The sequence below is a fragment of the Gouania willdenowi genome, chromosome 7 (assembly GCF_900634775.1).
Source record: "Gouania willdenowi chromosome 7, fGouWil2.1, whole genome shotgun sequence".
In the NCBI taxonomy this organism is placed as follows: domain Eukaryota; kingdom Metazoa; phylum Chordata; class Actinopteri; order Blenniiformes; family Gobiesocidae; genus Gouania; species Gouania willdenowi.
In genome coordinates, this window is record NC_041050.1 from 24,594,159 (window position 1) to 24,618,599 (window position 24,441).

Below are 24,441 nucleotides of genomic sequence, written 5' to 3' on the forward strand. Positions count from 1 at the left end.
TCATTAAATCTGTGATCGATCTCGTGGGTCTTATGAAGACGAGCACTTATGCTAAACACTGTCAGCTGGCATGGCTCAGCTGGAGAGCTTCAAGCTGAGAAGAGTTTGATGGAATGGGAAAAGCCAGCACGGTCACGGACGGCTTAGCTGAACCAGGTTTAAACCGTAAGCCTGGCTCCACAAAGAACACTTTGATGAAATACCCCCCAGGAAACAGAAAGACAAGAGTTAACACAAGAGGCCAGACTCAAAAACAGAATAAACAAACACTCTCAGAAAAACTGGAGGGAGTTCCAGAGTTTGGAAGCAGAGCAACTGAAAGCTCTGCTCCCCATGGTACTGAGGTGGGCAGTAGGTACAGTGAGGCGGATGCAAGATTAAGACCTGAGGGAGTGAAAGGGAGTGACAATATGAATGAGGTCAGACAGGAGGATTTTGAAGATGAATCTGAACTTGATTTGGAGCCAGTGGAGCAGCTGAAGGACAGGCGAAAGTAGGAAGTTCTGGTGATGAGACGAGCTGCAGAGTTCTGGACCAGTTGGAGCTTATGGAGGGATTTGTGAGGGACACCAAAAAGGAGTGAGTTGCAAAAATCGATCCGGGAAGTGACGGAGCTGTGAACCAGGATGTTGCTTAGATGGAAATATGCAGACCAGGTTATGTTATTAATGTGGGAGTGAAATGATAGGGAGCTGTCGAGGATGACATCCAGACTGAGGGGAGGGTGACACGGTGGAGCTGTCAATGGTGAGGGAGAAAGAGCCAGCTTTGGAAAGGATGGATTTGGTGCCACTGAGGAGGAGTTCTGTTATATTGCAATTAGGTTGAATGAAGTTGGAGGAGAACCAGTCTTTAATTTCTGAAAGGCAGTGGGTAAGATGATAAAGAGAAGACGGAGCCCTGGGAAAGACCAAAACACCAAAAGTGACGGTCAGGAGGGCCAGTTCTGTCCTGGACTGTCCTCTATACTCTGTAGAGGAGGTGGGTGGGAGGAGGATGTTAGTGAAGCTGACATCCATCATAGACTACTCTTCTCACCCTCTCCATGACACTGTGGGGGCTATGAGCAGCTCCTTCAGCAGTAGATAGACATCCACCCTGCAAGACTGAGTGCTACCGCAGGTCATTTTATCCATCTGCAGTCAGACTGTTCAACAGCATCACCACTAAATAATTATCAATCTTATTAATACTGCTCACATTGTGTTTCTTTCTGATCTGTCTCTCCACAAGCGAAAGTGTACAAAGTGTACATAGTGTTTATGTTTATGTATTTTTTCTTGTATTGTATTTTTTCTTCCCTTATTTAATTATTGTTTGATACTGTTATATTTCCTGTTCCCCTGTTTTTTTTGGAGCTGCTGCAACATCTAAATTTACTCCACTGGGGGATCAATAAAGTTTTATCTTATCAAAATAAATGTTTAACTGCTTTAAATTATGTTTTGTGTTCAAAAGGGAACCGTGTTAAAAGTGACTGTTCAGAGTCTAGCAGCACTTCGTGCCTGCCCTGTGTGGGAGGAACGTTCCTGCCTAATCCTAGCGGGTTGAAGATGTGCTTCACCTGTAAAACATGTGATCCAGGTAAGATAAAAGATTATTTCAGACAAAAATAATACTGCATGTGTGCTGAAGACCAGAGGCTGAAAACCATTTTCTGCCTTGTGTCATGGGGGTGTGGCAAGACTCACTCGCACACAGTCACTCCAAAAACCATCAATGAAGTGACTTGGTACTCTGCAGGAGCGTCAGTACTAGGAGTGTCAGTCGTCTGCAGGAGTGTCAGTACTAGGAGTGTCAGTCGTCTGCAGGAGTGACAGTTCTTTGCAGGAGTATCAATCCTCTCATGGTGTTAGTCCTCTACAGGAGTGTCAGTCCTCTGACTCAGGCAGACTGCCGGTAACTCTTCCCTTTTCCAGTCGTTCCCTGGAATATGAAGCCGGTGTGATTAATCACATGCGCTACACCTGTGATCAATCACACGCAGAGTCTCTTCATGAGTTACCTCCCCATGATGGCCTTTCCTGCCTGATGTAGGTTACTGGATGGTCAACTCATATCTGTACCCACTGGGACAATACGGCCCCCACTCTTTTGTTGGACGCATCTTTCTGTAGGACAAAAAACAGAGAACAATCAGGTGGAGAAGTGGTTCTCCACAGGGTCTTTCTTTCTCAGTCAAAATGCCCACTGGCACTGCTCTGTCCAATGGACTGAATCTGAGGGACCTTTGCACTTGAGGTTGATTCATGGGGACAGTAAGATCTGTGAAGTTTGGGACAAACCAACATCAGTACCACACAATCACCAATCTTTTTTAGACCGGGGCCGGGCACAGGCTACAATCGCTGTGGTTTTATCTACCTGTCCTAGAGCTGGGCAAAAAAATTTAATCGATTTATTGAATTTGTAGATAAAAACGATTTTTATTTTGCAAATTTGAGTTTAAAAAAAAAAAAAAAAAAAAATTCTGTTTTTTGACCACCACAGTTTTTTCGGACTTTTTTGCATTCCATCCGCGATGTGAGCCAGCCCCCTCTTTGTTTACATTTGTCTACCCTTTGAGTAGGCTATGTGTGCCACAGGCATGTTTAATTTTTTATTCACACGATGCTGAGATGCTTAGGGGAGAGTTTATCATTTTTTTTAATTAGGATGTTATATGTTATAAAATTGTTATCTGATTTCTTAATTAGAAAATTTAAGTTACTGTGAAGTTACTGTTGCACTTTTGCTTAAACCTGAGTTAAAGCTTGAAATAGTTTTTTATTTTTGGATTGTTCTATGCATTTTAACTCTTGAGGACAATCACAGCAATAAAGTTGCACTTTTTCCAATATATCTGATGTTTGCAGTCATTTTAAAGTGTATTGAAAAAAGAAAATCAAATCGAAACTCCCATTTTTCTTTAAAAAATCGGAGATTTTTTTTAGACATAATCACCCAGCCCTAACTTGTCCACAACCCAAGTACTACCCCTGATACACCTACCTCCCTCCGTCCAACTGCACACTTCTTGCGGTTGGTCGTGAGCCACACCTTCCTCAGTGCACCCAACAAACATGTTCCTGCCACATTAAATAACTTTGTGAATTAGAATTTAGTTCTTGATGAACTTTTGTTGGGGGCTGATGGTGAGTCCAGTAGCTCGACATGTTGAGAAGCAGTGATCGAATAATTGATTCGATTGAATGATTTGATTCAAATAATTTATTTAATTGATGTGTTTACAGGATCTGGTCTTAGAACAAAGAGAGCGTGTACAGCAAAGTCTGACTCAGTGTGTGAACCAATGGATGGATTCCACTGCATTGACTTCACAGAAGGCAGCTGTGCAGCAGCAGAGAAACACAATAGCAACTGTCAGCCAGGATACTACATCAGTCATCAAGGTAGAATTTCTAATCCCGGTGTCAAATAGGCTTGATTTTTATCTTTTCAGCTATAAGTTCCAAACACTTTAAAAAGTAAGCTTATATGCTAGATAAATTTCTAGTGTTGGCGTCATTCTCACTGGGATTTCTTGTTTCTTTTTCACCAGACAAGGTGGACAGTGATTGGCTTGACTCCATTTGTGTTGTAGTTTGTTCCCAGTATTTCCAATGACATCAGAATTGAGTAAAAACACTTCTATGTATCTGTTTAATGACCAATCAGGAAATAAGAGTATTTTTGGAGTCATTTTCTTTATATTTTTCACTCCTTTTTTTGTTGTCATTTTATCTGATTTTTGAGTCCATTGGTGTATTTTTGTGGTTTTGTGATGTAGTATTTTTGTGTATGTTTCTGTCATTTTGTGTGCTTTTTGAGTCAGTCTTTGTATTTTTGTCAGTATTATGCATTTTTGGTGTCGTTTTTGTGTAAAACATGTTGTTTGGACCCGTAGTGTATTTTTGGAATCATCTTGTGCGTACCTTGGGGGCCACAAAAAGTTAGGCCGGGGACCACATGTGGGGCCCTGGGCTACCAGGTGCCCATGTCTGATGTCGATGCAGGAATTACATGTTTTATTACAAATGAACCTTCTTGTTGTAAAAGGTCGTCATTGGAAATATTGGAGGTAAACCACACAATGAGGTGGAATATTTACAATGGGTTTGTGGAAAGCATGAAGGTAGTCAGGTAGGATGAAATCTGCTTTAAAGAGGGCTGCTGGTAATATACGGTGTCGGACTGAGGGTAAGCTTATATAATAATGAAAGAATACTAGCAATGTGGGAGGGTTACTTTCAAAATGTAATCAGTTACAGATTACATGCCCAAAAATGTAATTTGTAACATAATTCCTTACATTACATTACTGTAATCTGATTACTAGGATTACTTCCAAATTAAATTAGATTTTTCAAGTGTAGGAATGCAACCATCAATGAAAAGAATAAGATAACTATTGTAAATACATCCTCTATAGGTGCTGATGGTGATATTACACTTAACAGTAATAACACATACTCAGAATAATCATCTGTAGAGCTGCTACTAACGATTATTTTCAAAATCGATTAATCGGTCAATAAATTAATCAATTAATCAGATTTTTTTTAAAAAACACACAGTTTATCTATAAAGCACATTTAAACCCTGCTTAAGCTGAATAAACTGAAATAAGTGTCTCACGCACACACAAACACTCGTGGTGTGGGCACACAAACACTGCGCACACACACAAACAATCTGCGCACGCACACAAACACTTGTGCGTGCACACTAATTTCTTATCGACAATTAATCAATTATAGATTAATTGTCGATAACAAATTTCTCGATTAAAATAAATGAATTGCAATTAATTGCGTATTGAACCTGTAATTCCCCGCCAGTCCACGTGAGGGCGTGCTTGACGCCAGACGTACTCACAAGCGGGAAGACAAGTGAAGCAGGGCTCTGACGACAACAACAAGACAATTGAGAAGCGGTACACTGACAGGATGAAGAGGGCAAAATGGAGTGGAAGTATTTTAAAGTCCAACAACTCCACAACTTCATTGAATTACCACCTAAATATGTCACATTGAGCTGTGCTATAAGCAGCGATTGGTTCTTCTCAGCCTACAATCACCACAGTGTTGGGACGAAGGGTATGTGACTCCATGAATTCAAGCAGAGGGCATTACTCAGCAGATATGTAACATGGTTACTACAGCATGCTGCCGATAAACACTCTGCAGCTGGCCATTAACGAGTCATTGCAGCTGCTAGCAGACTCATACAACACTTCAATCATAGCAATCCTGCAAACAAAGCGCTCGCAGCAAAACAGAAAAAAAATGAAGCTGCCGTCTGATAAACTCATCCAATCCTGTAAAACCAGGTGGAATTCAGTTATTGAAATGTTTAACAGACTATCGGAGCAGCGGTGGGCCGTGTCTGCTGTACTATCAGATCGCGCAGTGACCAAATTCACAGACGCGAGGACGCTGGAGCTGAGAGATGAATATTGGCAATTGATGGAGGATGTGGCGCCAGTGCTGGAAACACTCGTGTGCAACGACCGTCATGTCTACTGAGACTGAGGTGTCCATATCAGACACGTATCCCATCACCTTCAGCCTGATCAAAGTGCATCTCAAAATTTACATTGGGGCTTCTGGGAATAGAATCACGTCGCTATGTTGGGAGGTAATAAGCCCGTGAAACCGAGAAGTAACTTTGTGTAATCCATTGATTTTAACAATGTGCCTATAAACCGATTACCAACCATTTAAACGGATTACAGTTACTCATATTTTGTAATCTGATTACTAACGCCGTTAAATGTAATCCGCTACTCCCAAACGCTGAATGCTAGTATAGTTTCTGGGCAAAAAAGTGCACATAACTTACAGTTGGGAGCAAGATGGTTTCTACCCAGGGCCCAAAATATGTTGCTACACCCCAACACACAACTCAGGTGCAGCTCCCTACCTGCTTTAATGCTGTTACACTTTTCTTTCTTTCAAGGGTCTTTTTATTAAACAGTGTACGCTGTACAATGAAAATATGTCGAGCTTTAAAAAAATAAATAAAAAAAGGTGGGTGGGGGGGCGCAGTTGTAGGTCTCTCAATGTAATCCAGAAAAGAGCGCCATAATTTATAAAATTTGTTTTCAGATCTATGAACTGTGTATCTAATTTTTTCCAAATCCATACAGGACATTACATCTTTTATCCACTGTGAATGTGAAGGGGCCATGAAATCTTTCCATTTGAGCAATATATCTCGTCTGGCCAGCAGTAATGAGAAATTTATCACTCTGAGATTGTTTTTTGACAAGTTAAGATCCGGGTCTACAACAAAATTAGCACATTCTTGAGCTTTCTCGTTAATTAAAAAAAATTCACTCTTGTTCAAATTAATTTTATATTTAGAAATCTTACTGAAAACATCTAATATTTTAAGTGCGGCAGGTAAAGAAGTGAGCGAATTAGAAAAAAATAAAAGAAGATCGTCAGCATACAGTGAGACCTTATAATAACTTTTATCTCTCTACTGTCCCGGACTATGATGGCGAGCGGCTCAATTGCCAGGGCAAAAAGCAAGGGGCTTAAAGGACAGCCTGCCTCGTTCCACAATAAAGCTTAAAATAGTCAGAATAGCGATCGTTATTTAAGACTGAGGCCAAGGGACTGGCATAGAGGAGTTTAATCCAAGAACAAAACAAAGGACCAAAACCAAATCTTTTTAAAGTAAAAAACAAATATTCCCACTGAACTCTATCAAATGCTTTTTCAGCATCAATAGCAATGAGACATTCATGTATCTTGTGATTAGAAGTGTAAATGAAAAGCCGCTGTATGTTGAAAAAAGATTGTTGATTCTTAATGAATCCTGTTTGGTCAGGTGAGATTATGGATGGAAGAATTTTCTCAAGCCTACAGGCCAGAAGTTTAGATAATATCTTAACATCAGTGTTTAACAAAGATATAGGCCTGTAAGAAGTGCAGTCAGCAGGGTCCTTATCCTTTTTAAGCAAAACGGAAATGCAGGCCTGGTAACATGATGGAGGAAGTAAACCAGAGTTCAGTGATTCATTGAAAACTTGACAAAGAAAAGGGGTAAGATCATCAGAAAATTTTTTGAAAAAATCTGTGGAAAACCCATCGGGGCCTGGAGATTTCCCTGATTACATAGATGATATTGCTAACTCAATTTCCTCTTTTGTGATGGGGGCTTCAAGAATTTGTCTAAATTCCGGGGGAAGTGAAGGCATCTCAATAGGATCAAAGAAATTGTGCAAATCTTTTAAATCCACCATAGATTCTGGTGTGTACAATTTTGAGTAAAAAGACCTAAATGTATTATTAATCACCTTCTGATAAGATGACACATCTCCGTTATCTGTTCTAACTCCAGTTATATTTTGCCTTGCCCTAATACCTCGTAGTTGATGGGCTAACAATTTTCCAGACTTTTCCCCATGTTCATAAAACTCACTCTTATTCCTAATCAAAGAACCCTCTACTTGGCAAGTGGAAAGTAGATTGAGCTTCGTTTGTAAACTCAGGCGTTCTTTGTACAGAGCAGGTGATGGTGATTGAGCATATTGCCTGTCAATGTTCAAAGTCTGGTCTGCAATGGCTCTCTGCTCCTGCATCGTAGACCGTCTTTTAAATGCTGCCAATGAAATGATTTCTCCTCTGAGGAATGCCTTCATAGCCTCCCATATGGTTTTATTTGGCATACCCGGCGTTCTATTCTCATTCAGAAAGGTCTTAATCTTAGATGAAATGTTTGAGACAAATTGCCCATCTGTAAGTAATAATGGATCAAGTCTCCAACGTTTTCTCACAGAGTCACAGCCCTGAAAGGACAATTTAAATAAAAGGAGGGCATGATCAGAAACAGTTATACTTTCATAGCTACAAGAATTGATATTGTTAAGTAATAAATTATCAATAAAAAAATAATCTATTCTTGTATAGGTATGGTGTACATGAAAAAAAAGGAGTATTCTCTGCCTGTAGGGTACAAAAACCGCCAAGGATCTGTAAGGCTACAATCCTCAAGGAAGGATCTAACATGAGTTGCAGATTTGAAGAGGGTAGCTGGTTTGGAGGATGAGCGATCTAATATCGCATCCATATACAAATTAAAGTCTCCTCCAAGAATCAATGAATGGGTTTTTAAGTCCGTTAGTTGAGAGAACAGGTGAGAGAAAAATTGTACATCATCTAAATTGGGTGCGTAAAGATTAGCCAAGGTCACAAGCTTATTACAGAGTTTTCCAGACACTATTATGAAATGGCCATTTTTATCTGATACAACAGTAGAGGGAAGAAATGGAATATTTTGATCAATAAAAATAGCAGCACCCCTGGCTTTCGCTTTAAAATTTGAATGAAAAACCTGTCCTGCCCAACATTTCACAAGGCGTGAGTGGTCTGAATCATGCAAATGAGTTTCTTGCAAAAATACTACCCAAGGCTTGAATGTTTCAGACTCTCTTTCATTTTATTGGATGATTTAGCCCCTTCACATTCCAACTAACCAGAGTGAGATTACTGCTCATTCACAAAGTGTCATAATTTGTTTACATTGTGTAGCCCAAAGAAAAAAAACAAAAAAAAAGAGGGAGGGGGTTTAAAATAAAAATCACAATAAATAATGAAACAAAAACAGTAACTACAAAAAAATTACCCCAACAAGCTGCATAAAACAGCAACCGCTTGAACTCTTGCTCAGTTCTCATACCAATAATGTCCATCCAAACTACAAGCCCTGCCTTATATTAACATTGTACCCCACACTAAAATGGGCCAAGAAGTAAACAAAATATAGCCAACATAAATTGAACAGCTGAGACTGCTCTACTATCATGACAGCGCAGCTTAATAGTAGCAGTTACCGGAATGAGTACTCCGATGCACTCAGTCAATCACATCATAGTTGAAAAATCTTAACTAATATTCTGACCGGGTTAGGGCTAGCAATGTCAACTTCAAGGCAGTGATTTCCCTCCGTGGTTAGGATGAAGCGCTCGGCCTCTGAAACAGAAGCCAGCCACCGTATTTTCCCATCTGGTAGAGTAATCCGGAGTCAGGAGGGGAAGAGAAGGGAAGGGCAGAGACCTCTCTTGTACAGGTCTGCCATAACATCCTTGTATTGGGCTCGCTGTTTCTGGACATCAGCGTTGTAGTCCTCATAAAAATTAAGCTTATGTCCACAGTACTCCAGGTTCCCACGGCGTCTCCGTGCCTCTCTCATCACTAATTCCTTGATCTGAAGGCGGTGAAAGTGGATTATGACGGAGCGGAATTTCTCGGTCGCACTCGGTTTAGGCATAGGGCTACGATGGGCTCTATCCAGCTCCGGAGGGGGAAACAGCGTCTGTGCACCGAAAACTTCCGCAAGCAGTTGCGAGAAAAACTCAGTGGGTCGTGGACCCGCATCCACATGCTCCAGTAGACCCACCAGCCGGACGTTTTGCCTACGGCTCCTTCCTTCCAGGTCGGAAAGTTTAGTCTTTAAAAGTTCTTTCTCCTCCTGTATTGACTGACACGTAGCTTCAAGTGCAGCTAATCGCTGGCTAACGTCCTCCGCATTAGTTTCAAGATCACCGATGCGCAGCTCTTGGTTCACAACATCGGCTTGAATCTTGTCCAGTTTGCTGTTAATTGTGTCAGATGAAGCCTTAAAATCAGCCGCTATAGCAGTTCTGTGCTGTTCAAGCAAGGCAATAAGTGACGGGTTGAGGCCGATGTTGGCGTCCTCACCAACCCCGGCACCACTCTCCGCTGTGTCTTTTCCTTGTCTTCTTGTTTTGGACATGTTTATCAGCAAATAAAACAATCGCTGCTCTTGTTAGAGGCCCAAATAAAGGTAAATATCCGATAGTAAGATAGGGTTTTATAAGTAAAACTGCAAAAGGCATGGCAGGAGCCGACACGCCTTACTCCATTGTCTGAAACAGGAAGTCCCCAATCAGGGACTTTCTGAGAGCGAATCAAAAGATTGGCTTTAATGGTGATAGTTTGAACGTCTCGCGCCTGTTACACTTTTCATATTACTTTCTGCTGTGTACTCAAGTTGTTTCATGTTTTTGCAGGAAACACCTTTACAGACACTGAGTGCTCCCCCTGCAGGAATGGAACATATTCTGATGGATCATTTATGTCTTGTCTACCACACACAAAGTAAGAGAAGCTTTGTGTCAGATATTATTCAGCAGCAGAGGATGTTTTATCTCTAACATATTTCTTCTGTTGAATTAGGTGTGAAGACATGGATCTTCTTCTGGTAAAACCAGGAAATACTTCGGCCGATTCTGAGTGTAATAAGCCAAGAAATCGTATCATCACAATAGTTGTTTCCTCTATGACTGTGCTGTTAGTTGTAGCAACACTAATCTGCCGTGCTTTAAGTGAAGTGCAACGATGCAGTGACTCAGATCACTTGAGTTCTCCTAAGGCTGAGCCAGGGGTGTCGGACTCCAGTCCTCGAGGGCCGGATTCCTGAGACTTTTAGATGTGTCCCTGCTCCAACACACCTGAATCAACTGACTGGCTTGTTATCATGCATCTGCAGAGCTTGATGACAACACATTGGTTTCATTGAGGTGTGTTGGAGGAGGGAGACATCGAAAAGTCTCAGGAATCCGGCCCTCTCGACACCGCTAAGCCTTCTTACACACTTTTAATCAAGCTAACCAGGCTTTATGACGCTATTATTGCTGTGATTACTGTAACTGCTGAGGTTGAGAACAGCTTTGATTTATTTATTAAACGTCAAGTGGAGAAGATGAGTATAAGATTTGGAGGAAACAATAATATTCATGGTGAGCTCAGGCCACATTTGTTAACCCTTTTTCAAGTACATAAGGTTAATTAGTCTGATTCATCCATTGAACTACATCCTAATATTGCCAAAGGCCTGTTAGAATTCTCATGAAGTCAAGGTTCACCCATAAAGCCTGATATATGTTTCTGCGTCAGGACCTGTGCCGTGGGCACGGTGTCAATGTGACGCAGTGGTTGGCCAACAGCACTTCTGCGTCGAGGGACCACATCGCTATGCAATTGGTCGCCATTACGCTAGAGGGTTGTGGGCTGTGTGAGGTTTCAGAGTCCTTTGATTTTGAGAATTGGCTGATACCGAGTCCCCATCCGATACCTCTATAATACATTAAAAAGATAAAGAAGAGCAAAAAAACAGATCCAGGATGTCCCTTATTTATTTTTCCCCCTTATTTTAACATTCAACCCTAAACAGAACACTTCTGTGATGTAGCTTGATCAATCAAGCAATAAATTAAAGGAAAATTCTCTTTAGAATAGGCAAGATTAAATAATATTAAATAAAAATGTCTAATATAAAAATAAATTGTGCCTCATCTTAAAATATCCAACAGACATGTTAACAAATAAGAAAATAAAGGTGCCACAGTGCTGTAAAGTAAGGCAAGTAATGTGCTTTTAGGAAGTGCACTCTTAATGCTGACTCTCCTCATTTAGTTTCACTGATTGAAATGTATGTTTTTCTTGTTGAAAACTTGAAAAGCATGACAACTTCATTTTGTTGGCATTGCAGATGCAGAGCACATAAAGTAATAGCTGCTTATTAAAAAAAATGTGTGAGGTCTGCAGATAGAGGTTGATTTAGAACACACCTGCACGTCCTGCTGTAGGTGCTTGATATAGGAAATACTGCAGTAGATTGACTGAGGATGGTCTATTCCAGCGGTGTCAAACTCATTTTAGTTCAGGGGCCAAATACGGAGCAGTTTGATCTCTTGTGGGCCACACAACAGTAAACAGATGCTTTTTGTCTGTTTGATTGACTTCTCATGCTGCAGCCTTAAAAATAAATAATAAAACTGTGGCACTTTCTACCCATCTCAGTACTCTCTTCGACTCAATCCGGGAACTCTTGTATCACTCTGGAAAAAGTTTAAACATGGCAGTTGTTGACTGGAAAATGAAATGATTGGGGCTGAGGTTTAGAGCGGACCAATCACAGCCTTTATGGACCACCTTGACACGCAGTCAGGATGTTTGGGATGAGCACCTCAGGTTTTGGCGTGGTGGTCTACGTCAATGTAGAGAGCTACGTGCAGGTATACGGCGTCAACCTGACACAGAAGCATTTATCAGGCTTAAGATAATCAAGTTATGCAAAGCAGCACTTATGGTTTAGATCACTGTTTTTGAAATGGGGGTATGTGATGGCACTACAAGGGGTACTTGAGAGAGAGAGAGAGAGAGAGAGAGAGAGAGAGAGAGGAAAATTAACAAATTAAAGCATTAAATATATGGGGTTTAATAATGTTTATTTTTTTAGCTAAAAATGATAATCACACTGAATATTACCCGAAACTCACAACAAAAACACACAACATAAGAGAAAAAATTACTGAATAATAAAAAGAACAAACAACAAAATACACAAAATGACACCAAAAATACACAGATGATGATAGAAATTGTCTTGATTAGAACATGAACTGAAAATACAAGGATCAGTCTTGGTCACACATCAGGAGGAAGTTACAGGAAATGATAAAAACAATGTAAATAAATCTATTCAACAGGCACTAAATACTGTTTCATTCCACTTATTTACAGAATGAGATTCTTTAAAATGTGTGTTATCACTCCGTCATAGTGAAGAAGGAGCTGAGCCAAAAGGCAAAGCATCTCGATTTACCGGTCGATCTATGTTCCTACCCTCACCCAAGGCCATGAGCTTTGAGTTATGCGTTTGATCGGAGGGTCACATGATCAACATTAATGTCAGCATTTAGAATGATGAGTGATCTGAGCATTAATACCGGAAAGAGCAAAGAGTTTTTATAGTCATTTTGTGTTTTTTCTGTCATTCTGTGTATGTTTGTTGTCTTGCTCATTAGGAGGCATTTTGTGCATTTCTGTTTTGTTTTTTTTGTGTGTATTTTTCCGTATTTGTGCTGTCATGTGTATTTGGAGGTTTTTTTTTTTGTATTTCTGTTGTGTTGCGTTTTTCTTAGTGCTGTGGGTTTGCTGAGTTTTTTTTTTTTTTTCTTGTCTTTTGGTGTACTTTTGTTGTCATTTTCTGTAATTTTGTATAATTTTCTGAGTAATTTTGTGTATTACTGTACATTTACTTTGGGGTCGCAAGTGGCCTGACTTATTTACTTGTATCACGACCCCCTTGTTTTCTACATGTGTGCATAATATATATATATATATATATATATATATATATGAGAAAGTGAGAGCCACCGTTACAGCCACCATTAAGGACACAGCACACACAAGGTTTGGCTGTGTTGTTGCTGACATGCTGGAGTCCATCCAAGCACACAAAGTTGAGACAGTCAAACATATAATCTACCAAGTCCTGTATGAGAATATAGAATAGAGGTCACAAAGAAGTGCAATTCTTTTTTTTTTTTAGCATATTTTATTTCCTTTGTTACAGTGTGTTGCAATAAAAACAGTTTTGTATTTTAAATTCACTACAGTCCTGTATTTTCTTCATTCCTGTTCAGCGTACCTTCTGATTACATTCTCCTGCCAGGGAACAAGTCCCTGTGGTGTCAGGAACAATGACTTGAGATCATTTGGAGTTGAGAGTGCTTTGCTGAGACGGCCAATGTCCAACAAGTTGTTGTGGCCTGCTACCACTGCCCTCCACTCTCCACTCACAGGATCACCCCCGTGTGTGTAGAGGAGTCTGTGAACCTGGGAGGGATGGAACTGGTTGCCGGGGAGTTGGCAGCATCTGTGCTGCTTAAATATGTGCAGGGCTTCACATGCCTTCAGTTTTCTGTGGGTGGAATTTCATCGATGGCAAATTTCATTTGCCATCGTGCTGCCAGTATGTTGAAGCTGTTCTCCATCTCCCTCCTGGCACGTGAGTGACAGTAGTTGTAGATTTGCTGGGCATCGTTGATGTTTTTTCCTGTTAATACAATGAGATGAGGTGATATGTGTCCTTTGTTTATTCCACAAGGGGGAATTTGCAGAGTTTCAGCAGCAGAAAAATAGAAATATATACATACATGGGCCTGTACAAGTACAGATAGAAAAAGGGAAAAATATGTTGCAAGAAAGGAAATTGCACAATAAAAATAGAATATATAAGTATACAACTCTATGAATACTATTAAAGAATGATGTTTTGCCAATGTTCAGGTTATACACAGTACAGAGAGAGAAGACCTTGTTGGGAAAAAAAGAAAAAACGATCTATGTTGTGTTAACAGTTGACATACAAAAACATATTTAACATGATCACCAATACATATATAGTATACCTGGAAATTGGCGCATCAGGTTTTGTTGAAGAGGAAATGCAGCATCAGCCAGGAACACGTGGTACGGGGACTGTAGTTCCTGGAAGGTTGGCTCCTATGATTTAAAGGACGAGTCGACCACCTTCGCTTTCTTTTCCTTCTCATTAGTAACAAACATTATCTTTATATCGTATATCATCATTTTGAGAATAAATATTGAGATATGAGTTTTGGTCCATATTGCCCAGCCCTAGTAGGAATGTTCACAGCATTTCAATGTTAATGTGTGTATTTTAGATTTCTTGTACACCTGTCTTAAAATATAAGAGATACTGGAGCTTGGTTGGGTGGGTGGGACGGCTCGTAGTGGGCGCCAGAAAATTTCCCTTATTTTCAAATCCAAAACTTGACAAGTATGTTTTAAGCGTGACATTCCGAGCTTCAAATGAAGTTGCGCTTCAATACGGGGCATTACGGTCCTCGATTAGAGGGCAGAGACCAATTCCAATGTCCTCACTCACACACTTCCTGCCTTGATCTCTGGTATAGTGTCAATTTAATGCCAAAAACCCCTCTATTTTTATTTTATTTTTTGTATTATTGTTGATGTGTTTTGTTTTGTTTTGGGGATAAGATCCATCCCAACCATGGCACTCGAAGCTCTCTGTGTAGAAATTGGCTTCATATGCTCAACTAAACATGCTGACAATGGCAAGAATTGAACACTTTAATGACGAACACTGAACATATCTAACATTAAGAAACACAAATTAAGGATGTGAACAAAAATAAAAATTAAAAAAAAAAAAAATGGTAAAATAAATGGCATACTTTGCTTTGTTGTAAAATAGAGACTATGATACAAATGAAGTATGGCCTCCTTTGCTGAGCAGACAATTTGCAGAAGGGAATCTCTGTCAACTGCAGGTTGTTTGGGCATGTAGTAGATGGAGAAGAGTTAAAACATTAACATTATTAATACTAACTAAACAACTTATCTTAATTATTTTTAGTTCAGTATTTGGAGACCAAATATGCACCTTTCAGTTGTTTTTTAAATAAATAATTGTCGAATAATGGATTAAAGTGCAATGTTTAGATTCAGTCTAAAATAAACGGAATCTAGACTGTTGAAATTAGGTCTAAAAATAACTAGACGTTTAATATCCATCTATTGCTCAGTGGGGATCCTGTGTTAATGATTAACCACTGCTTATCAGCTCAGTATCTGAAAGGACAACATTAAAAACTGAAAGTGAAAGTATTTAACGGTCAGATGTTATATCCATGTATCTTGTGACCACAGACTGTGCAGATTCTGCTGTTGGGTCTTTGGTTGGACTATGAGGTCTAAACTCTGCATGTTTCAAGGTAAGATCTCAGCATGAAAACAACAACAGCTCACATTAAGTCGGTCAGAGGGCAGAGACTAATTTTAATGTCCACACTCACTTCCTGCCTTGAGTCCTGAGGGATATTCCATAAAGCTGGTTATGTTCAAACTGTGTGTTCAGGCTGAAATGAGGGAAACTCTGAGAATCCCATTCCTAAACGCGAGGTATGTTCTTCTGAGTATGTTACCATGGCAACATTGTCCGTGAACTAAACCTGGTCGCTGGCAGGTTTTATCAAAGAAACCCTGGGTTTCTACAGTTAGGTAAAGTTAGAAAGATATTCACAGATTCAGCTTTCCCGGACCAATAGCTCATCAACGAAACATTGCTTTTACAAAAGCAATATCTTGTTGCAATCACAGCAAGGTGGACTGCAAACTACAACCGGACTTTCCTCAATCTTCCTCAAAACAAGCCGTCCTCCGCGCTTGGGAATTTGTATTGGCCTCTACGTGGAGCCAACTGTGGCTGGAATGCGCAGGGACCGTCTGCAAATTGCAACACCGGAAAAAGATACAAAAAATAAAAACCAGTAACTTCATATAGGAGAGTGGTAGTGTCATCAAACTCACAGCACACATAGATTTACTCTTCATCATTATACTACAACACTTAGTTTCAACAAATGTGCTTTAATAACATTTTTGTGATTACTTTTCATTAAAAAATATTTTAGTACTTATAAATTAAAGTTTTTGTGTATTGTAACATCCGCTTATTCTACTAATCACCGGACGGGTGAGGTTGAACCAAACGGGCTTTATTTGGCTTACAGGGTTAAACACAGTTGCATACAGGGCTACGGTTATGGCCGTAACCCACGCCACTAATGTCCTCACAATAGCAAACTAACACACACCTCAAAAACAGGCAACACCTTAACTAACTCGCAGCCACACTCCCAACCCTGTGCTGCCTCCTTGTGGCTCGGCTGTCCCTGCACAGTGAACACAACACATAATGACCTCAATGGTCATTACAGTATTTTAAACAATACAACTGATTAGTGGTCCGAACATGGAAAACCACAGGTAACTTGCTACAACTGGAGTAATTACCATCTCATTCTTATTTTTGTTTAAAGTTGAGCAGGATTCTAAATTAACTTTCCAAGCTGCATTCAAGTCAAGTCATAAAAAGAACCATCTCCACCCACAAAAGGCATGAGTTTACCTGTAGAAGTTGAGTATCTTAAAGATAGGAGCGCCAACTAGAACATGAAGGAGGAAAGAATAACACACAGCAATGCTTTGGTTTGACAGCCATGCACCAACACGCTCAGAGAGCAGTGGCAAGCAGTCATTTATTGACTGCAACACCTGATGCAAGTTTGCCACACGCACAAACAACAGCTAGGTGTAAGAGCACACGGTGGCACTGGTGCAACTAACTTTCTCAGTTGGTCGCACCAGCGCAGAATTTGGTTGCACCCTGTACAGCATAGCCATGCATGCTGATGAATAGTTGACTTAACTGGCGTACCGCAGTTTTGTATGAAGGAAAGATTGACAATGACTCGAGATATATTTTGTTTTAATGTAGTAGTGTCAATATTAAGGTTTTAAGGTAAGGTTACATGTATTCTGTTTTTTATTATTTTGCAGAAATGCTTGAATTAAGTTAACAGTAGCATAACCAACTTAGCATCTGCATTGCTTCACCGTTAGGAATTAAATTCAGCTCTTATAGTGGGGTCTCCTAACCCTCTTCCCCTGGTCAGGGGTCTGCAACCTTTACTCTACAAGGAACCATTTTGCCTCATTTCACCTGGATTAAATTCCTCCTGGAGTAAAAAAAATACCTTCTCAATGAAGACAATACAGTGTATTAAATTCTATACAGTTAAAATTATATAGAATGTTGAATTTAATTTGACTTGATTTTTATTGATGTGTAAATGGAAACTTAAAAACAGTTTAAAATAAAATAAATAAAATTCACATCAAGAAATAAAACAGTGTCTTGTATCTTCAAATTGTTACACATCTCACTTTACATGAACACAATGTTATATAAAGATGTTTTTAGTTAATGTATTTTAAAGGCTACAAAAAGTAACATGAATGTCATAACACATGATCATGTGATCAACACATGCTAATTGCTCATTTCTTGCCACACATAAAGCATGCATATTTAATCTGTCCGCACACAATTAAAATCTCTATTTTCTTCCAGAATAGTGTTTTTGTTGGTTTAATTATCTTACCAGGGATTTAAAACTTAAGGTGAGCCACAGGTGCAGGAAAAGTTAATGGTCTGTAGATGTTGCAGGAGGTGAAGTAGGAATGTGGACGAGTCATTGCACAATGTGATTTATTTTAGGTTAAATTGTTATATCTTGATTTTATTTGTCATTAATAATTAATAGCTTCTGTAAAAAAAATACTATTTATTTCAACAGCTGTGTAAGTGTGTGCTGCACTGCCAAAAAAAAAAAAAAAAGCTGTCAATGCACAGTGCGCTGTACTCAGAGCAGAGAGGGAACAAATTAAGACATCCACTAATGAATTAATCCTTTTTCTGCACAAGAACATGGATTATCCTTATTTTTGATAGATGGATTATGTAAATAGATCCACTGTCTCTGGCGCTGCGGGCCACACTGCCTGTGTGTGTTTGACGTGCTGGTTTCCTCGTGTGCTGATCTGATGTTGATATTAACTGATGTCTGTTAATAAAAGCAGGCTTACCACTAAAACAAATGTAAATGTGTCATTTGTATGAGGAAAAAATAGGTTTTAATTGTCGGTTTCAAGTCAGGCCAGGATATAAATACCTAATGTCTGTCGGACCTGAAAGTTTCAATTTTGCTTTGTTGGGTTCTGGTCAAAGCTTGAATAAGGTTCATATCATGAATGGTCTTTGTTTAAAAGCAAATCGGCGCCACAAAAAGCCAAAAGAAAATATTTCTCTCTTTTTTTTCTCCTCGTCCTCCTCTGAACCTGCTCATTCATTCTAGGTTTTTTCTTTGGTCGACTAATTACTACGTGAGCCATAGTCTTGGTCAACCAACCATTTTTTTGGTTGACTACAGCCCTAATACGCACAGCTCTGTCCACAGCTTGAAAAAGGCGGGTGATGACGTAACCGACAATTACATTTGTTGGTGACTAATTCTGTTATAGATTTTTGTCGACACCGTCGACTAATCATTGCACCCTTACTCACGACCAGCTCCCAGTCAGCAATGATATGGTCGCAAGAAAATGAAACCTGTTTAAAATCCTGGTCGCCCCTCATGAGGGTATCACACTGTTGAAGCAGCACACTGTGCATTCACAAACAGGTTTCCTAAAAGTCCACAAAATATTCCAAACTCAAGAGGTGGTGATTATTTAACTGAAAATGTTAACAGTATTTTTCTGGACAAAGTAGAAAAAAAGGAAATACTATTGTTTAAAAGTATGAAAACAACAAATCTAAGGATCATGCAGAAATGAACATGGTTCTTAGTAAAATAATTATAGATGTAGTTATTGATCCATTTATATACATTTGCAACTTATCGTTCACAACAGAGGTATTTCCAGAGAGTATGAAAATATCCAAAATAATTCCACTCTTTAAATGTGGCAATAAACATGAACTTTCAAACTATAGTCCAATATCATTACTTATTATTTTTGGCCAAAAACATTTACAAGAGTGTGTGTATAACCAAAGACAATCGCTATGGTAATCTGCTGTTGGAATTCCAAACACAGTGCTCATCTTAGCTGTCACCAACACTCGATTCTTTACTTGAAGAGACTTTACATCCTTCAATCATCCACACACACTAGTTGTAACCTTCCAAGGATTTATTCACTTTTAAATCAGCTTGCACTCTGTTTACTAAGTAATTAAAACAAACTACTTATAACATGGGAGAACAAGAACAGAAGAACTGTGGGTTGCCATGGGCATGGGGGTGCCCCGTATTTAGATGAAAAGTGGGAGAACATCAGGAGGAGAGGTGAGGGGAAAAAGCAGGCTTTAAACTGACTTTCCTATTGGGGAGGGGAAAAAAAGGAGGGGGCGGGTGGAGTGCGGTGAAGGTGTAGACAAAATAAAACCTTTGTTCTCTCTCTGAAACAGTCAGATGTTATGTGGCCTTGATAGACCTGGTTCAGACGAGTGTCCACAGAGCAAATGGGGAGATGAGGGGGGGGGGGGGGGGGGGGGGGGGGGGGAGGAGGGACGGAGTGTCAGATCTGTAATCATCTATGGTGAGATTGAGACACAACCTTGGGCGGCGTGTTGGAGGGAGGCCAAAGGGTGATAACGATTTGTTTTCATTTCAGGCTAGCACTCTTTCAGTACACCCATGACACTTTGCGTACCCCTGGGGGTACCCGTACCCCACTTTGGGAACCTAGGATCTATAGCATAAACATCATTCATCACATGTCAGCAGCTAGATTTAACATCAGAAAGAAGGAACATGAGCAAGGACTAATACAAGGACTGGCTAAGGGTCAGTGTATGTTTTTTGTCATTGGATTTTTCGTTCAAAAAAAGGATACTAAAAACACAAAAATTAGTAGTTATTTAATTTACAATTTGAAATTCAAAAATTAAGATTGAAATTCAAGGCAAATCTCTTTATTAGGGTCGAGAAGGGATAAACACAACTTTAAAAAAACTGGTTGGTTATTTTCTCTGTTTTTAATAACTAAAATTGAAACATTAGAAGGCAGAAACAAAACCGAAGTTGCCGTTTTCAAAATAAGAGTCCAATGAACATGCTGAGGCTCCTCTTTTGTCTTTTGCTTATTGGAGGTTGTACATGAACAGTTTGGTGCACAAGCACTGACTCAGTGTGGTGAGAGAGGGCGACCTCAGTTGTAGAGTGGGTCGTCTAGTAACTGAAGGGTTGGGGGTTCGAATCTCGCTCTATCCAAGTCATTGTCGTTGTGTCCTTGGGCAAGGCACTTTACCCACATTGCCTCGTATAAATGAGTATAAATTGTGCATCAATGTTAATGGTGGTCAGAGGGGCCGTAGGCGCAAGATGGCAGCCACGCTTCTGTCAGTCTGCTCCAGGGCAACTGTGGCTACATTGTAGCTTACCACCACTGGCATGGCTGATGTGAGTGACTGGTGTGAATGAATAATGGTTTCTCTATGTGCTTTGAGTCTCCTCGAAAAAAAAAAGTGCTACAGTATATAAATCTAAGCCATTATCATTATTAAATGAGCAGAGATAACTGTTATTATTCACAGCAGGGGCCACAAAATTGTGATCGTCTGATCTGAGGGTCACTTTATTAACATTATTGTTTTTAATAATATCATAATAATATCATATAATAATGAGTCATTTGGTGTCTTTCAGTTGTTGTTTTGTATATTTTTCTGATTGTTTTTGTGGTCATTTTGTGTATTTTGCTCTCCTTTTCTGTCCTTTTCTGTAATTTTGTATATTTTTTGGAATTTTTTTTGTCAGTAATTATTATTTTTTGTATTGTTCTGTTAATTTTGTGAGTTTTTGTAGTTGTTTTCTGAGTAATTATGAATATCTTTACCTATTATTTTGCATGTTTTTATTATTTTGTATATTTATGTTGGGGCCACACAAAATTAGACCAAGGTCATCATGTTGTCAGTTGTTTGTGAAGTCTCGTGAGTGCTTAACACGTGTGCTTTGACAGCCTGTGTGGTTAAGAAACACTGTTATAAGCTGAATTTATTTCACTGTGTTTGACATTACATACATTCTGTTGTAAGTTTTAGCAAAATACTCAGCAAATCAGTCATGTTTTCTGCAGCTTAGTGTAGTAATGTATAATCTATTTTAATATGTCTTTCAAATAATGCCATGCTGATTGTTGTTTTTTTTTTTTTTTTCCCAGAAGTCATACATTAAGAGATGGACTTCTTGTTTCCAGAAACATCTGAGCCTGCCTAAAAATGAATCGGACAAATCACGTTTTTACAGCACATTTACTGGTAAAGTGTTACACACTGTTACACTCACTGGATGTTTGGGTGTAATTATTTATTAAAGGTTTCAATCATTCAGGTTAAAGGTCCCATATCATGCAAATCATCTTTTATGAGCTTTTAACCTTGTTAAAATGTCAATTCCTCATCAAAAACACCCCAAAAGTATTATTGGGCTTCCTTCTTGCATCTCTGAGCAATCGTCACTAATCCTGCTCTCTGAGCTGTTGCTCTGCCCTCTTCTGAAAAACGAGCGGTTCCTCCTCTTCAAACTCTTGTGACGTCAAGAGAGTCTGAACCGCCCTTCCAAGAAGTGCCTGCTGCCGGTGCTGCACCTCCACAGTGAACATACACTGCAGTGTAAGCACTATTTGTGTATGTGTAGGTGTACTCCGCTCTTGTGGTTTCCAGTGCATCTTGTGATTTGGCACATTGGTGCAGTAATGTGTGTTTAGGCACTTCTGTGTAACCTGCCGTTTTAGTAAAAAGAAATATATATATTATACTTTATCAGTGATGTCCCGAAAAAAAAAGTTGTCGGCTAAAAAAAACAAGTAGATGGGTAAAAGTTGCGATGAGAAATCACTGCGGCAATGCTGCCGCTTGGTGCCGGTGCCACTCGACAACTAGGGGGGTCTGTGGGCATGCCCCCTGGGAAATTTAGCAAAAATTATGCTATATGGTGGCTTTTGGTGCATTATATTAGTGTGATAGTGGCTTTTCTTCTGTCTGTTTTGTAGCATTTTTTTTAGCATAATGTATTTTCTCACCTAGTTTTTGTTTGCATGATGCATTTACAAGTTGAAACCTGGTATCCATGATAATGACGAGAAATAATTGAGCATCATTATCAGTTTACCTCTTTCCAGTTGAAAATGTACCAACTTATCCAGTAGTCTGGGCGCTTGGTCTCTTAGTAATCCTCTTCTGGACATCACTGCTTTATTGTCATATATGTAAAGCTACATATACAAATTGTGTTCTCTAACCCCTCCCTGAGGAGCAGTGGGCAGCAACAGTAGCACCAGTGAGCAGTTCCATTTTCAGTACTTGTTTTATCGCCTCGTATCGCTGATCTGACGTGTTTGTGATGCAGCGCTTGGACAAAATAAATGATTATCACCTTAATTATCACTCTGGTGAGAGTTTGGAGCATATGAATGACTGCTGCTGCTGGATAAACATACACCCTGAAGCAATTGAGACGGACTCACAATCACAATAGCTGCTTAAATAACCATGTATTTTACTGTAATGTACAGTTTTTTTTGTCTGAAAACAATAACAGTGTGGATAGCAAAAAAAAAAAAATTGCTTTGGTGATCACTGATCTCCCTCAGAGCAAGGCATGCAGGCAGGTCAGCATCTATAGTAACACCCACTCATGAATATGCATAAGCAGGCACCAAACAGCCATTGCTTAGAAAGTGACTTTTCAGAGGGATAAAACTCTAGAAAAAAGGTGATTTGGGAAATAAACCTCAAATACTATGTTTTTGTGGTTCTTAGAACAAATGGAGATGGGTAAAAAATGCATGATATGGGCCCTTCAAGAAACTAGGAATATTTTTTCAACAATTCAAGCCTATTTTTACCCATTTTCTGCAATTACACCAAACTTGGCATATTTTAACCTATTTTCAACACTTTTCTTGCCATATTTTTGCTCCTTTTAATGCATTTTTGTTACATTACAATCATTTGTGCCACTTCTCCATCAAATTTCAATGCCTTTTCTGCAATTCTTTTTCACTTTCAAGACATTTTTAGCACCCATCCATCTAATGTCACATATGTTGATCCATTATTTTCACTTTTGACCTCTTTTCAACATATTTCATGCTTATTTTTGCCAATTTAACCACGTTCACGATTTGTCATGCCCATTATTTGCCAGATTAAACTAATTGTTCCTGCTTTATAAATGTTATCATCTCAACCACCTCTCCCCCATTTCTGCCACTTTTAAGCCAATGTTGACACTTTGAACCCTTTTTACCACTTGTTCTGCCATTTTTGGGCCTCTCTAATTTGCTACTTTTAACCAATTTCTGTGGTCTTTAAAATCCCATTTCACCACCTTTTCCACCATTTTTGGTCACTTTCAACTCATTTTATTTATGATTAAAACAAGGGTTTACATCTTTAAGATTACCATATACTGTGGCACAAATAATGATAAATGATATAGAACAATTTTTGGAGGGGTGCCAAAAAGCTCTCCTCTTCATTCTCCCTTGTAGATGGCCCTGTCTTCACTTGATTGTTCTTGAATGTTCATGTCTGTGTTCAACCACCTTCAAGTACAGTGGAGGTCCCCGGTCTCTGGCATCTTTTTTTTGTGGGGTTGCAGGCTGGAAAGGTTGAGAACCACTGCTCTCGACTGTCCTAAATAACCAGTAAAACATGTAAGACCACGCCTTGTACTATGATGTAGTGACCAACTGGTGCGATGTAGGTGGTAGCATGGCACCTTTGGAAGATAGATCACCTGTGATGGGCAGAGGTGAGGGGGAGAGGAAAAGTGTTTGAAGACGCAGAAAATGGAGCTATGAGAGTTAATAGTGAAGCTCCTAGCAGCTTACAACAGCTAACAATTGACCAGAGCATGTGTGGGCCTAAGTGGACTATTGAGAGTGTCGTGATCGTGAGAGAAAACGATCAACAAACCGGGACAAGCAGTGAGCCTTGCATTTTTATTGGCTGTCAGTGTTCATTAATGGTGCAGACAGTGACAGGTGAGCTGGCCCCGATGACGAGAAGAGGAAGAGTCCTGATAAGTCTTGGACGACTGGCAGTGAGTTTCCTTGTGTAGGTAGCAGAGGTGCATGTATGCTGGGACTTGACTTCCTGAAGTCTACACACTGACTGCTAAGCCTTGCTGATACTTTATTTAAATCTGGTTTCATTTGTTTTTATTCTATAATT

At 39.5% G+C, this 24,441-nt stretch overlaps 1 protein-coding gene and 1 long non-coding RNA gene across 11 annotated transcripts in view; both read left to right on the forward strand.

Moving 5' to 3' along the window:
• Nucleotides 1–24,441, forward strand: part of LOC114466999 (tumor necrosis factor receptor superfamily member 14-like) — a 72,323-nt gene that overhangs the window by 14,328 nt on the left and 33,554 nt on the right. For 3 of the 10 annotated variants that reach the window (XM_028452931.1, XM_028452933.1, XM_028452934.1), the window contains 5 exons: nucleotides 1,459–1,584; nucleotides 3,234–3,392; nucleotides 10,025–10,112; nucleotides 10,191–10,407; nucleotides 10,573–11,215. The exons of 1 other annotated variant lie outside the window; for it this stretch is intronic. In XM_028452931.1, the coding sequence (XP_028308732.1) occupies nucleotides 1,459–1,584; nucleotides 3,234–3,392; nucleotides 10,025–10,112; nucleotides 10,191–10,407; nucleotides 10,573–10,806 (824 nt within the window). In that variant the 3' untranslated portion in view covers nucleotides 10,807–11,215. Of the gene's footprint in view, nucleotides 1–1,458; nucleotides 1,585–3,233; nucleotides 3,393–10,024; nucleotides 10,113–10,190; nucleotides 11,216–12,954; nucleotides 13,810–15,497; nucleotides 15,563–21,422; nucleotides 21,520–24,441 lie in introns of those variants that run through there. 6 more of the 10 variants (XM_028452937.1, XM_028452935.1, XM_028452932.1 and 3 more) reach the window with 5 other exon arrangements.
• Nucleotides 18,972–20,794, forward strand: LOC114467002 (uncharacterized). The gene is made up of 3 exons (XR_003674487.1): nucleotides 18,972–18,982; nucleotides 20,050–20,054; nucleotides 20,413–20,794. It is a non-coding gene; the product is annotated as an uncharacterized LOC114467002 (long non-coding RNA).